Raw genomic sequence first — 16,739 nt, forward strand, 5'->3', positions numbered from 1 at the left:
ATAACCAAAGGTCATAGATTTAAAGTCTTTGGGGGGGAAATAAAATTTCTTTTTCATTCAGAGAGTTGTCAGGACCCAAATACTCAATCTGAAAAAGTAGTGAAAGCTGACTCCATAAACAATGTTAAAAGGGAGTTGGACCAGTATGTGAGGAGGAGAAAGTTGAAGGGCTGTGGACAAAATATAGGAACGCAACACTAAGCAAGACAGCTCATTCAAAGAGCCAGCAGAAGCACGGTGGGTCTAAAAGTCTCCTGGCTAAAAGTTTCGGACATTCAATGATTACTGAATTGTGACTATTTTTAAACAAATATACGTATTTGAAGTACATCTACCTGCATTTTGTTAGCGCATGTAAAAAGCTCTCTTTTAAAATTCACACTGTGGCTAACAGTGTTGCTGTAGCCATAGCTATGACTCATCAATAATTTCTATTGGAGAATACTGTGAGAGGCCACCAGCAGATTTCACCAAGAATTTCCTTAGGGATTCTCCTGCTTTAATGGAGATTGAACAAAAACCTATTTGACACGTGTAATAAGATTTTCATTAAATTTCAGTCAAAGTTATGGCGTTCAAGCAGGCGAAATCCTAAGGAAATTGTTGGTAACTTTTTGCAAAGGTATAACAATGCTGTATGTCATTTCAAAGACATTCCAAGCCATAAAGGCAGAATTAAAATGTAGAGCTGCCACTTAATGTGAGGAATAATTTTGTAACGTGCAATAAAGTCCAGAATAATCAGATTTTTTACAGCACTCCCATTATCAACATGCAGTATATGCTTTAACCCTAGCAATTTCTAAGCTGTTAATATTTTCAACACTGATGTATCAACTGTGCACACATTAATGCTGTAATTATGCTTATTGCATTCTTCCCTAATTCCATGATCAGGTCAGAAAGAATGAATGAACCAAACTTCTATGCTATTAAAGTGGAAGGCAGTTTTAAGGTTACCTCAATGAAATCTGGTGTTGTCACTGCATGGAGTGTCGAAGACATTCCCATAGCAAACCTTAATTTCAGTAAGCAAATACAAAAAAAATTGAAACTTTTGTGAGGCAGATCAGTCTTTAACCAGACAGAACACATTGCAGGACTTTCCAAGCTCATGGAGGCAACTGAATCAGTCGCTCTTCTCGCAAAAGAACTAGCAGGGAAAGAAAAGGAACTGGCAGTGGCATCACGTAATGCTGATAAGGTTTGTATGTAATTTACTTTTATAATTACCTTTACTTAAAACAAGCTAGTATAGTCATCTAAAGGCAGCCAATTCTAGTCAACTCATTGGATAATCTGCAAAAAGGTGTATTAGACTTATAAGTAAATTAAATGAGAAATTAAATTCACATATCCTAAATAATAATGCAATAAAAATACGAAATATAGGGTAGAATTCTCATTTTGGTGTTGGGTCCCCAGTGTTAGGATCAACATTGAAAATCCAGCCCTTGGTCTCCAGTTGCTAGAGCAGGGAACCAGCATTCCAGAATCAATTTGAGAACCCTGGCACACACACCCAGCCCCCATATCTACAGGTCTGACCCAGCACCATGTCAGAAATAGACACCCAACACGATTTTTGAAGAAATAGCCAAATAATGAGCAGAGGGCATGCTCTTGGTCCAGTTATGGATGGCGACTGGGCTTCTGATGCTGGAGAGACAGTAGGTGCTGCAGCCTGGCAAGGCAGGTAAGAGATGTGCCCTTTCAGCACTTTTTAACAAACATTCAAAAAAGAAATTTGCCAGTCTACCCATGTGCAAAGGGAATCTTTCCACAGTGCGACCTGTAGATATAGGGGCTGGGTGTGTGCCAGGGACTGCAAATTGACTCTGGAGTGCTGGTTCCTTGCCTTAGCATCTGGAGACCAAGGCCTGGATGTTCACCAGGTTGACTTAGGAGTCCACAAAAAATGGTGGGCGAGACTTGATTCCAGGATTCCCGACTCCATTCCTGGACTTTCTAATCTTCAGGAGTGCCTTTAAAGGGTGCGTGCTACTGTAAGAAGCTCACATTGGGCGATCCCAACTGATAGGCATCTCCTACTCCTCTGTAATTTTCATGGAGTCCAGCTAGGTTTTTAAAATGTCATGGCTAAGAGGGGTTGTGAACCCTAGTGTGCATGAAGGAGACCTTTTAAAATCTGAGTTCAATAAGCCCTTCATACCCCTATGCTAAGTTCCACACCCCATCCACCCGCATGCCCCCTATGCCAAGACCTGCCCTTGCTCCTACCCTTTCAGACCCCTCATGACCCCTATGCAAAGCTTTTCCATTGTCCCCAACCCCTCAGGCTACTTATATCCCTTATGTCTAGCGCTGCTCTTCCATGCACCCTCTAAGGCCCCCCATGCCCCCATGCCAAGCTGAGGTGAAATTGATTGCAGACATCAGAGAACCTGTCCTATCATCAAATAATGTTTCCTGTGGGCTGCAGGTGCTCTGGACAGCTATTAAATTACAAACACTAATGTGTTAATTGATTCTAGAAAGTATACAGTGGGTCAATGGCATGGAGGTGCCAAAGCTTGACATAAGCAGCATGAGGGGGCATGGTGGGTGAAAAGGCAGAATTTGGCATAGGAGACATGAAGGGCCTGAAGAGGTGGGTGGGGAGAATGAGGTGGCATGGATGGATCATTGGGAGTGTTTGGAGGATGAAGGGAGTGTGAGGGGTGAGGGATGGAGGGCCTTTTTTCTCACTGGGATCAAGTCTCACGACACCAAAGTGGGCCTTTTAAACAACCCACTTCAACACCCCGCAGCCCCCTGTGGCTGTCTTCCCACTTCTTCCCAGCTCGGTTGGCCCAATGACAGCTTGCACCTGTCACCCATCAATGAAGATCCCACCTTGGTGGCCATTTTCTCTCATGGTGAGCGGGCTGAGCCAGGAATTTTCCCAACTCCCCCTACCCACCTCAATGTTAAACATCCAGGCCCGTGTCCAGGCATCTGGCAGGCTCTGGATGTTCTGGAGGGAGCTGAAGGCCAATTGGAAAATTCCTCTCAATTATTTTAATAAGATACTTACTGTTTGCAGGGAGGTAACCATCTTCCCTGCCGAACCCGCCCCCTTAACAATGGCCTATGCTGAAAAATTCCAGGCCACCCGACTTGCATTCTCAGCTTCCAAAACTAGTCTGTAATTTAATGAATCTGTCTTGTCACTTTCTTACCATTTTACATTCAGTAATAAACTGCAGGCTGTCAAATTTGAATGATCAAAATCACAAATCCTGGAATTCCATTTATTTCAAAAAGTGACACAATAAGTTAAAAATACAATAAAATTATTTTTGCAGATTTTGAGGAATGATAGACTGCTTTGACATTGTGTGATCAATCATTTGTGCTACCCTTAGATATTTCCAGAAGCGAAAGCTATAATTTTTTTTTTAATACTGTTATTGGTGTGTAAATTGGCCAGCAACTTGTGAGGAAGTGTGTCACGGAAATTCAAGAAAGGAGGGAAGCAGAAAACGGGAAACTATAGGCCAATTAGCATAACTTCTGTTATTGGGAAAATTGCTGGAATCCATTATTAACATTGAGATAAAAATAATAGTGTCAACATGGTTTTATGGAAGGGAATTTATGTTTGATGAATTTATTAGAGCTTTTTTGAGGATTTAACAAGCAGGGTGAATAAAGGGGAATCAAGTTATGTGGTGTTTTTGGATTTCCAAAAGGCATTTGATAAGGTGCCACATAAGAGGTTACTGCACAAGTCAAGTTCGTTGTGTTGGCCTTATATTTTAGCAAGGATCTAAGATTGGCTAACTAACAGGAAGCAGAGAGTTGGGATAAATGGGTCATTTTCAGGTTGTCAGACTGTGCCTAGTGAAGTGCCACAGCGATTAGTGCTGGGCCCTCAGCTATTTACAATCTATAATAATGACTTGGATGAAGGGACAGAGTATATTGTAGCCAAATGTATTGATGATAGAAAGATAGTTTCTGAAGAAAGGTCCTTGATCTGAAACATTGGACTGAATTTTCACCGAGTCAGGATGATTTTTGGGAGTGCCTTTAAAGGGTGCTGGTTTGTTCATGTCACTCCCGACCTGCCCAATTCCATTTCAGAGATAGGCATGTCCTACTCCTCTGTAATTTTCATGGAGTCAGGCCAGGTTTTTAAAGAGTCGTGGTTCATGGCCCCTCAGTGGAGTCGTAAACCCTGGTATGCATGAAGGGACCTTTTAAAAAGTGAATTCAAAAGATTTTCCTTATGCTCCTTATGTCAAGCAATGGCACTACACTCACCCCCATGCCCCCGTATCACCCTATGCTTCTCCACCCATTCCCCCCATGGCCCCTATTGTCCTCTATGCCAAGTTATAGTGCTACTATGTCTGTTGACCCACAATACACTGTATAGGGCCAATAAACTCCATAGTGATAGTAGAATATGTTTAAAAAAAGCTTTAAAAAAGTTATCCACTCATTACCTTCCATTATGTTAAAAAAAAGTAATTCCACTATAGGGTCAAAGTGCCAAAATTCCAGACCCTCTGTCATATCAGTAACAGAAACCACAAGCCTTTGAAACCATTTAACCTTGTGTAAATAAACAAGGTGAAATTAACTGCAGAGTTCAGAGAGCCAGAGCTGTTACTCAAACCATGTTTTCCCTAGGACACAGCTATTTCAACAGAAGTAATGCATGTCTGGACTCTTAGCCAAGCATACATAATGAGCTTTGGCTGACAGCCCAGACATCCATTACTCTTTTTGAAACAGCTACACACCGGGCTAAACATTACTTGATTGTCAGCTCTGGCTCTCTGATCTCTGTAGTCAATTTCATAATGTTTATTTACACAAGTTTAAGTAGTTTCAAAGACTTGTGGTTTCTGTTATTGATACTTTAAAGGGTCTGGATGATTGAAACTTTTATAGCTCTGTAGTGAAATGGTCTTTCTTAACATAGTAGAAAGTAATTATTGACATTTTAAAAACTTTCCTTTGATATTCTACTGCCACTATAGGTTTCATTGGTTATATTAAGCGTATAGAAGTGCCACAGCTTGGTACAGGGAGCATGAGGAGCCATGGGAAGTGCTTGGATGGGCGTAGGGTGGCATAGGGTGTATGAGGTGCCATGGGGCATTGGCAGAGTGCCATAGCTTGGCATAGGGGTATGAGGTGCCATAAAGGGTGAGTGGGGGTCATACGATGGCATGGATGGAGCCGCAGAAGGGAAAAACAGTAAAAACTGGGAAAGAAGAATACCGGTCTGAACTGGTCTTGTATACCTCAAAGTGGAACACCAGTAAAAACTGGGAAATGAGAATACAGGTCCGAGCTGTTTCTTCCTTCTGGGGCCTAAAGAATGTGTGGGGGTTGAGGTGATGTGAGAGCTGGAGGGCCTTTCTGCTTTTATTTTAACTGGGCAAAGTCCCACAGCATCGAGGAGGGCCTTTTAAACAGCCTGCTCTGGCATCCGGCAGGCCCTGTGGCTGCCTTTGATCCCATCCCTGGGTCAGCTGGCCCAACCCCAGCCTGCACCCACCCCCGGCAATGAAGGTCAGGCCTTTACAGGCGCTTTCTCCCAAGGCAGGTGGTCCGAGCCGGGAATTTTCCCAACTCCTGCTACCCACCTCGATGATGAAAACCCAGGCCGCTAACTCTTGTTTCTCTCTCCACAGGTGCAGCCAGACTTGCTGAATATTTCCAGAGATTTCTGTTTTTAGTTCAGATATCTGGCAGTCACAATATTCTGTTTTAGTTTTAGCATCCTCACAATGATATGTTGTAGGTTCTAGGAGAGGTGACAGTGAGTGCACAAGCAGCAGAGCTGGTCAAGAATGAAGTCCTGGTAGTGAAAGATAAGGCCCAGAAAATTGTGGATGAAATCGAAATGGATAAAAACTTTGCAGAGGGCAAGCTGATAGCTGCAAAACCAGCACTAGAAGCTGCAGAGGCTGCTCTCAATGTGAGTACCTTGATTAATTGATACAGGAGCAATTTCAAGGACCATCTAATAGAATCAGAGAATGACTGTTTACATTAAAGGAGGCCATTCAACCCTTTGTGGTCATGCTGACTCTCTACAAGAACACATCAGCTAGTCCCAGAACCAACCCACCCACCCCTCCCCACCAGTTTTCCCCACAGCCCTGCATTTTTTTCTAATCAAATAATTATTCAGTTCCGTTTAGAAAGCCAAGGTTGAATTTCCCTCCATTTCACTCTCAGGCTGTGCATTCCAGACAGTAATCACTCAATGCCTAAAAACATTTTTCCTCATTTCGCTTTTGGTCCTTTACCATTCTCCTTAACTCCTTGTTTTCTGGCTCCCAACTCTCCCACCCCTCTTGATTTTGAGAGCTCTATCAAATCTCCTCTCAGCTTTTCTTTCCTAAAGCCCCAAGCTTCTCAAAAGTATGTATGTTGCTAAAGTCCCTCATAAGACCATAAGACCATAAGATGTAAGAGCAGAAGTAGGCCATTCAGCCCATCACAGAATCATAGTGCAGAAGATGCCTTTCGGACAATCAAGTCTGCACCGACACGTGAGAAACACCTGACCTACCTACCTAATACAATTTACCAGCACTTGGCCCATGGCCTTGAATGTTATGACATGCCAAGTGCTCATCCAGGTACTTTTTAAAGGATGTGAGGCAACCCAGCTCCATCACCCTCCCAGTTGGTGCATTCCACCTTCTGGGTAAAAAGGTTTTTCCTCATATCCCCCCTAAAACCCTGCCCCTCCCCTTGAACGTGTGTCCCCTCGTGATTGACCCTTCAGCTAAGGGGGACAGCTGCTTCCTATCCACCCTGTCCATGCCCCTCATAATCTTGTACACCTCATCAAGTCGCCCCTCAGTCATCACTGCTCCAACGAAAACAACCCAAGTCTATCCAACCTCTCTTCATAACTTAAATGTTTCATCCCAGGCAACATCCTGGTGAATCTCCTCTGCACCCCCTCCAGTGCAATCGCATCCTTCCTATAATGTGGCGACCAGAACTGCACACAGAAATCCAGCTGTGGCCTCACCAAGGTTCTATACAACTCCAACATGACCTCCCTACTTTTGTAACCTATGCCTCGATTGATAAAGGCAAGTGTCTCCTATGCCTTTTTCACCACCCCACTAACATGCTGCTCCGCCTTCAGAGATCTATGGACACACACGCCAAGGTCCCTTTGTTCCTCAGAACTTCCTAGTGTCATGCCATTCATTGAATACTTCCTTGTCAAATTACTCCTTCCAAAGTGTATCACCTCACACTTTTCAGGGTTAAATTCCATCAGCCACTCATCTGCCCTTTTGACCATCCCATCTGTATCTTCCTGTAGCCCTGGACACTCAACCTCACTGTTAACCACCCGGCCAATCATTGTGTCATCCGCAAACTTACTAAACCTACCCCCCACATCGTCATCTATGTCGTTTACATAAATGACAAATAATAGAGGACCCAGCACGGATGCCTGTGGTACGCCACTGGACACTGACTTCCAGTCACTAAAGCATCCTTCTGTCATCACGCTCTGTCTCCTGCAACTAAGCCAATTTTGAATCCAGCTTATCAAATTACCCTGTATCCCATGTGCATTTGCCTTCTTTATAAGTCTCCCATGTGGGACCTTGTCAAAGGCTTTGCTGAAATCCTTATAAACTATATGAAATGCACTACCCTCATCGACCCACCTGGTCACCTCCTCAAAAAGTTCAATCAAATTTGTTAGACATGACCTCCTTCTGACAAAGCCATGCTGACACGCCTGATCAAACCTTTCCTCTCCAAGGGAGACAGATTCCCTCCTTCAGAATTTTCTCCAATAGTTTCCCTACCACTGACGTGAGACTCACTGGTCTGTAGTTCCCTGGCTTATCTCTACAACGCTTCTTAAATAGCGGTACCACATCAGCTGTTCTCCAGTCCTCTGGCACCTCCCCCCCGGCAAGAGAGGAATCAAAGATTTAGGTCAGAGCCCCTGCAATCTCCTCCCTTGCCTCCCTCAGCAGTCTGGGACACAATTCATCCGGACCTAGAGATTTGTCCACTTTTAAGCCTGCCAAAACCTACAATACCTTGTCACTCCCTATATCAATTTGCTCAAGAACCTCGCAGTCTCTCTCCCCGAGTTCCATACATTCATCCTCATTCTCTTGGGTGAAGACTGATGTGAAGTATTCGTTCAACACTCTACCAATGTCCTCTGGCTCCACCCATAGATTGCCCACTTGGTCTCGAATGGGCCCTACTCTTTCCCTGGTTATCCTCTTCCCATTGATATACCTATGGAATATCTTGGGATTTTCCCTACTTTTACCAGCAAGAGCTTTATCCCCTCTTTGCTCTCCTAATTGCTTTCTTAAGCTCCACCCTCCACCTTCTGTGCTCCACTAATGCCTCTGCTGATTTGCTCCCCTTGTACCTGCTAAAAGCCTCTCTTTTCCTTCTCATAATTTCCTGAATATCTCTGGTCATCCATGGTTCCCTGGGCTTGTTACACCTTCCTATCACCCTAGAGGGAACATGTTGACCCTGTACCTTCCCCATTTCCTTTTTGAACCCCCCCCTCCACCTCCCGGCCCCAACCACCAACTGCTCTTCTGCAGATTTCCCCACAAGTATCTGCTCCCAGTCTACCTTGGCCAGATCCTGCCTTATTTTATTAAAACCCGTTGTCCCTCAATCCAAAACATTTTTGTGCAACTTGTCTATTTCTTTGTCTATAATGAGCTTAAATTGTACCATGTTGTGGTCGCTAACACTAAAATAATCCCCCACCACCACCTCAGCCACCTGTCTGTCTTCATTCCCCAGAATTAGGTCCAGCACTGCACCGTTCCTTCTTGGACCCTCTACATATTGACCTAAAAAGTTCTCCTGTACACATTTCAAGAAATCCACTCCATCCAAGCCCTTAACACTATGTCTATCCCAATTAATGTTGGAAAAGTTGAAATCACCTAAAATACCCTATTGTTATTGTTTTTACATACCTCCGCAAAAAGTGCACATGTTTGCTCCTCAATTTCCCGCTGACTATCTGGAGGTCTGTAATAAACACCTAACAATGTGGCTGCCCCTTTTTTATTCCTAAGCTCTACCCACAAAGCTTCATTTGATGCCCCCTCCAAGATAGCATCTTTCCTTACTGCAGTAACTGACTCCTTAACTAATAATGCAATGCCTCCTCCTCTCTTACCCCCTCCCCTGTCTCGCCTGAAGATTCTATTTCCTGGAATGTTGAGCTGCCAATCCTGCCCCTCCCTCAACCACATCTCTGTGATGACTATTATATCACAATTCCATGTGTCAATCTTCATCCTTAACTCATCCGTTTTACCTGTAATACTCCTGGCATTAAAGGAGAGGCCATCCAGCCTCGCTTTACTCCCTTGAAACTTAATGCCGCTGTACTCCCTCTGACTTGATTGTTTTACTGTATTATGACATGTCCCTATTCTGCTAACATACTGTGTCCCCTCCCCCTGCCGAATTAATTTAAACTCCTCCCAACAACATTAGCAAACCTGCCCGCAAGGATATTAGTTCTGCTCTGGTTCAGATGTAGACCGTCCCGCTTTTACAGGTCCCACCTTTCCCAGAAACAGTCCCAGTGATCCAGGACTATAAAACCCTCACTCCTGCACCAACTCTTAAGCCACCTATTCATCTACACTATTCTCCTATTTCTGTGCTTGCTAGCACGTGGCACTGGGAGTAATCCAGAGATTACAATGCGAGAGGTCCTGCGTTTTAGTCTACTGCCTAACTCCCTGAATTCTTGATGCAAGACATCATCCCTCTTTCTACCTATGTCATTGGTACCAACATGTACCATGACCTCGACCTTATCACCCTCCCCCTTCAGGGTGCCCTGCAGCCATTCAGTGACATCCCGGAACCTGGCACCAGGGAGGCAACACACCATCCTGGAGTCACATTGACGGCCACAGTAGTGCCTAATTGTTCCCCTGACTATAGGCTGTTCCTCTCTTCCTCCCCTCCCTTACAGACAGACTGCTTATTGGAACTGTCTGCACTCCATGGAGGAACCAGCACCCTCACCAGCATCCAAAATGGAATACCGATTTGCGAGCGGGACCCCAGGGGACTCCTGAACTACCTGCCTGTTTCTCTTGGATTGCCTGGTAGTCACCCATTCCCTTCCTTCCTCAAGTCCCTTCAGCTGTGGTGTGACCACCTCTCTAAACGTGCTATCCATGATGTTCTCAGACTCGCGGATGCTCCACAGCGTTCCCAGCCACTGTTCCAGCTCTGAAACCCGAGCTTCCAGGAGCTGCAGCTGGACACACTTCCTGCACACATGCTGGTCCCAGGCACTGGAAATGTTCCCGGATTCCCACATGGAGCACTAGGAGCACACCACGCCTTTGAGCTCTCCTGCCATGACTTATCTCTTTAAATTAAATCTTTTAAATCAATTACTCTAGGGCCTTCTTTTGTGATCCTCGTTACTGCAGAATATACAAACTATAACCCACAAAAATACCTTAAACTAGAAGCAATAAATGTAGTAAATACTTACCCAACTTTACCCACTACTCACCAGTCATTCCTCTCACTTGTAGCCTCTACTGCTGCAGCAGGACAAGACCACTCTCAGAAGATTTAAGAAGTTGGATAGCAAAGATAAAATGCAAAGAGCACCTCTTCCCCTCTGCACCAAATTCCCACTGTGCACCAAATTGCCAATACTCACACTCATTCTGGCTGTGTCTCACTCACGATGAGGTCTCTCCCCTGCTCATGGGCAAGTACACTGATATTCCACGTGTGGTCTAACTAGTGCCTTGTATAGTTTTAGCAAGACTTCCCTATTTTTATACTCCATTCCCTTTGAAATAAAGGCCAACATTCCATTTGCCTTCCCTATTACCTGCTGAACTTGTATGTTACCTAATCCTTGGAACCATTTCTGTAAATTTTTACTGCACCCCCTTCAATTCCTTTGCATTCTTCCTTAAGCGTGGTGCCCATACCTGGATGCACTGCTCCTGTTGAGACCAAACCAGTGCTTTATGAAGTTTCATTATAACTTCCCTGATTTTGTACTCTTTGCCACTATTTATAAAGGCCAGTAACCCATATACCTTATTAACCACTTTCTCAACTTCCGCTCCATGTGCACATATACTCCAAGTACCCTCTGCCACCGCACTCATCGTAGAATTGTATCTTTTATTTTATAATGTGTCTCCTTGTTCTTCCTATCAAAATCATTCAGTTCACACTTCTCCTCCAAGATATAGTTCCATAAGATATAGGAAGGTGTGTGACTTGGAGGAGAACTTTCAGTTGATGATATTCCCATGCATCTGTTGCCCTGGTCCTTATAGGTGATAGAGGTTGTGAGTTTGTAAGGTGCTGTCAAAGGAGGCTTGCTGTGTTTCTGCAGTGCATCTTGTAAATCACAGAATCACAGAATTGTTACAGCACAGAGGGAGGCCATTTGGCCAATCTGCACTGGCTCTCCAACTGAACAATTCACCTTGTGCTATTTTCTTACCTTCTCCCCATAATCCTGCACTTTATTCCTTTTCAGATAAGAACCTAATTCCCTTTTGAATGCCTCAGTTGACCCTAACCCCACCACATTCTCAGCTAGTGCATTCCACATCCTAACCAGTCGCTGCATGAAAATATTTTTCCTTATGTCGCCATTGTTTCTTTTGCAAATTGCCTTAAATTTGTGCCTTCCCATTCTTGATCCTTTCATGAGTGAGAACAGATTTTCCCTACCTACTCTGTCCAGACCCCTCATGATTTTGAATACCTATATCTCCTCTCAGCCTTCTCCAGAAGGCATTTGATAATATGAGGAAAATAAAAGCTCATTGTACAGGGGGTAACATATTGGCATGGATAGAAGATTGGCTGGCTAAAAGGAAGCAAAGAGTAGGCATAAATGGGTCTTTATCAGGTTGCTAAGATGTAATGGGACCGCAACTGTTTACAATTTATATAAATGACTTGGATGAAGGGATGGATGGGATGGTTGCCAAATTTTCTGATGACACAAAAATAGGTCAGAAAGTGAGTTGTGAAGAAGATAAAAGGTGGTTACAAAAAGATATAGATAGGTTAAGTGAGTGGGCAAAGATCTGGCAAATGGAGCATAATGTCGGAAAATGTGAAATTGTCCATTTTGGCAGGAAGAATAAAAGAGAAGCATATTATCTACGTGGTGAGAAACTGCAGAGCTCTGAGATGAATCAGGATCTGAGTGTCTTAGTGCACAAATTGCAAAAGGCTAGTATGCAGGTACAGCAAGTAATTAGGAAACCTAATAGAATGCGAGGGGAATTGAATACAAAAGTAGGGAGGTTATGCTTCATATATACAGAGCACTAGTGAGACTACATCTGGAGTACTGTGTATAGCGTTGGTCACCTTATTTAAGGCAGGATGTAAATGCCTTGGAAACAGTTCAGAGAAGGTTTACCAGACTAATACCTAAAATGGGCGTGTTATCTTATGAGGAAAGGTTGGACAGGCTAGGCTTGTATCTGCTGGAGTTTAGAAGAGTAACAGGCGATTTTACTAGAGATCCTGAGGGATCTTGACAGAGTGGATGTGAAGAGTATGTTACATCCTGTGGGAGAATCTAGAACTAGGGAGGGGTCACTGTTTAAAAACAAGAGGTCGCCCATTTAAAACAGAGATTTTTTTTCTCTCAGGGGATCATGAGCCTTTAGAACTCTCTTCCTGAAAAGGCAGTGGAAGCAGAGTCTTTGAATATTTTAAAGGCAGAGGTGGATAGATTCTCAGTAAGCAAGAGGATGATAGGTTACCGGGTGTAGCCGGGATGCAGATTTGGGGATAGCATCAGATCAGCTATGATCTTGTTAAATGGTGGAGCAAGCTCGTGGGGCCTAATGGCCTATTCCTGCTCCTTGTTCGTATATTCATATGTTCTTCTCCCCAACCTCCCCAATCTATTTTCATAACTGGAGTTCCTCATCTCTAGAACCATTCTCATGAATCTTTTCTGCACTGTCCCTAATGCCTTCACATCCTTCATAAAGTGCAGTACCCAGAACTGAACGGAATACTCCATCACGGTATAAATTGAACAAAACTGTGAATTAAAAGTACCCCCCTTATACTTTGTTTTACATTTTCACTGAGATTTTTCTTCCAAATTCCCTTCCCTGTTCATCTATCAGGGTGCTTTGTAATGTCACTGATAGCAAGCTGTCCACACAACCCGCATGACTTCATTGTAAACAATGAAGGCTGTGAATTCAGATCCACAGCCACATACTCCCGAAAAGCCACAGCACTAATTGTAATGCTGCATCTCTAAATCAAAAGATTCTTTTTTTGGCACCTTTCAGATAAATATTGATTGTGTGCAAATTTGTGTTGAGCAGTAATTAAATAATGTAATGAAGAACAGCCTGCATTTATTAAGGTCACATGAACAGGTTATTTCTCTTTCCAGACAATCAAACCTGCTGATATTTCCACTGTGCGTAAATTAGCCAAACCACCTCACCTGATTATGAGGATTCTCGACTGTGTGCTGGTTCTCTTCCAAAATAAAATGGATGCAGTCACCATGGACCCTGAAAGACCCTGTGTCAAGCCATCCTGGGGGGAATCTTTGAAGGTGACTCAATTTATTATAATATTGTGATGTTTTGCCACAAGAAGTAAGTACTGATCTTAAGAGATGATTTCTGCCTATTGTGTCATTCAGAAGAATATGGTTTCCTTCTTCATTCTCAACACTCTCATATCACAAACGTGATGCCAGGATCAGTCAAGTTCCAATCTCAGTAGAGAATGTTTCGATATAAAAGCAACTAATAATAATTTATGAAATTATACACTGTTAACATCCATATAAAAGATTTCTGTTGGGAATTTTGTTGACTGGGAATTCTGCATAGAGTAACTGACCTCCTGACTCCCCAAAGCCTGAACACCATTAACCAGGCACAAGTCTGGAGTGTGATGGAATATTCTCCACTTGCCTAGATGACTGCAGCTCCAATCTCCTCAAAAGGCTCAATACCATCTAGGAAAAAGCAGCCTTCTTGATTGGCACCCCATCCACCACCTTCAACATTCACTCCCTCCACCACTGATGCACAGTGGCAACAATAAGTTGCACCACAGCAACTCACGAAGGATCCTTCAAAAGTACCTTCCAAACCTGCGACCTCTACCATCTAGAAGGACAAGGGCCACAGATGCATGGGAATACCACCACATGCAAGTTCCCCACCAAGCCACACAGCACCCAGACTTGGAACTATATTGCTATTCCTTCACTGTCGATGGGTCAAAATCCTGGAACTTCCTCCCTAACAGCACTGTGGAAGAACCGACACCACATAGACTGCAGCAGCTCAAGAAGGCAGCGCACCACCATCTTTTCAAGGGCAATTAAGGATGAGTAATAAATGCTGGCCTAGCCAGTGAAATCCACATCCCATGAATGAATAAAAAAATGTTGATATTGTGTTGATTATGGAGACCTTGCTCAAGAAAGGGCAGGACTGGATATTAAATACTCAAGTTGTCCAGGAAAGATAGAGAAGGAAGAAAAGGAGGATGGGTGGCAGTATTGATTAAGGAGAACATTTCAATACAGGATGTCCCAGAGGGATGAGAGACACAATCTATTTGACTAGAACTAAAGAACAAAAAATGTACAGTTAAGTTGCCTGCTGAAATCAATAAGCCACCAATTAGTAGGAAAGATGGAGTGGAACACATTTTGAAGGAGATTGCAGAGAAGTGCAAGAATTACAGAGTTCTTAAAATGAGTGTCTTGAAGTATCTGAATATAGACTAGGATAGTAGTATGTAAAGGGAAGCAAAGGGCAAGAGTTCCTAGAATGTTTAAGAGAATTTTCTACAGAAGTATGTTTCCAATCCAATGCGAAAGGAGGCATTGCTGGACCTGCTTCTTGGGAATGAGGTGGGCCGTGGATCAAACGTCGGGAGAACATTTAAGGGACAGGCATCATTGTACCATAAGGTTTAGGTTTGCTATGGAAAAGGACAAGGAATAATTCAGAGTGTGAATGATTAACTGAGAGAAAGCCAACTTCATTTGAAAGTTAGCAGGAAAATCTAACTGAACAATAGGCTACCTCTGAAGAAACGATAGCTCAGGTAGATTCTTTTTGTTTCTTTGTTTTTTCATGGGACGTGGGGATCATGATTCTCTTCTGCCCACATTGTTTGTCTTCTATGAATTGTGCTAAATATGGCTTCAGCAATGAAAACCTCATTCTGGGCTGTCTTCTAAGAATCAATTCAGCTGACATTCTGCCATAGCGTGAGATGTCTTATGGTAAATAAACAAAACATTTGTCAGTTTGTTTCTTTCACAATATTGTTTCACAAGAGCACGCTTAACAATTTTTACAGTGTGCTATGCTGCTCCATTTGAAGCAGGATGATAATTTCCTCTGGGAATCCATAAGCAGCAAGCAAACTACACAAAATGTTGAAAGTTTTGCTCTTTGTTGTTTGATTCATTGGAAATCCTTCACTCCACTTCAAATGACTATTGACCACAATCAAAGTCTGCAAAATCTATGTGCAGCCTCTGCACTCTCTAGCTGCCCATTTCCATGGTTGAAAAGTTACCGATGGCATCTCCGACTCTATCTACACTGTTCCACTGTGCTTTCTATGTCTTTATCAAACATTGCTTCTCGCTAGACTCTATCAAGCTCAATGCTAAATGCTGATTATGAAAAGCATATAGCAACTGTGATCTGTGCCTTTCATGGATTACAACCTTGGCTTCCCACAAAACACAATCTTTATCAACTGACAACTAATTCTTACACATATAAAATGGCCTGATTTCTAAATCCAGTACCTGGCCTCCAATTTGTGATATAATTGTACACCCTTGCCAATACAGGGACCCTGTGATTTGTTCAACCAATGTCATCTACTAGAACCATAGAACACTACAGCACAGAAAAACAGGCCATTCCACCCTTCTAGTCTGTGCCGAAATATTATTCCTCTAGTCCCATTGACCTGCACCCAGTCCATAACCCTCCAGACCTCTCCCATCCATGTATCTATCCAATTAATTCTTAAAACTTAAGAGTGAGCCCGCATTTACCACGTCAGATGGCAGCTCGTTCCACACTCTCACCACTCTCTGAGTGAAGAAGTTCCCCCTAATGTTCCCCCTAAACCTTTCCCCTTTCACCCTAAAGCCATGTCCTCTCGTGTTTATCTCTCCTAATCTAAGTGGAAAGAACCTACTCGCATTTACTCTGTCTATACCCCTCATAATTTTGTAAACTTCTGTCAAATCTCCCCTCATTCTTCTACACTCCAAGGAATAAAGTCCTAACCTGTTTAATCTTTCCCTGTAACTCAACCCCTGAAGACCCGGCAACATCCAAGTAAATCTTCTCTGCACACTTTCAATCTTACTGATATCCTTCCTGTAGTTAGGCGACCAGAACTGCATACAATACTCCAAATTTGGCCTCACCAATGTCTTATACAACCTCACCATAACATCCCAACTCCTATACTCAATACTTTGATTTATGAAGGCCAGTATGCCAAAAGCTTTTTTTACAACCCTGTCTACCTGTGACGCCACTTTCAAGGAATTATGTATCTGAACTCCCAGATCCCTTTGTTTCTCCACACTCCTCAGTGCCCTACCATTTACTGTGTATGTCCTACCTTGATTTGTCCTTCCAAAATGCAACACCTCACACTTTTCTGCATTAAATTCCGTT

At 43.2% G+C, this 16,739-nt stretch overlaps 1 protein-coding gene across 1 annotated transcript in view; it reads left to right on the plus strand.

Moving 5' to 3' along the window:
* LOC121278115 (dynein heavy chain 8, axonemal-like) overlaps nt 1–16,739 on the plus strand; it is a 1,831,678-nt gene that overhangs the window by 1,426,600 nt on the left and 388,339 nt on the right. The window contains exons 68-70 of the mRNA XM_041188200.1: nt 1,101–1,204; nt 5,765–5,941; nt 13,445–13,612. Coding sequence (XP_041044134.1) covers nt 1,101–1,204; nt 5,765–5,941; nt 13,445–13,612 — 449 coding nt within the window. The remainder of the gene's footprint in view (nt 1–1,100; nt 1,205–5,764; nt 5,942–13,444; nt 13,613–16,739) is intronic.

The sequence above is a fragment of the Carcharodon carcharias genome, chromosome 5 (assembly GCF_017639515.1).
Source record: "Carcharodon carcharias isolate sCarCar2 chromosome 5, sCarCar2.pri, whole genome shotgun sequence".
Classification (NCBI taxonomy): Eukaryota; Metazoa; Chordata; class Chondrichthyes; order Lamniformes; family Lamnidae; genus Carcharodon; species Carcharodon carcharias.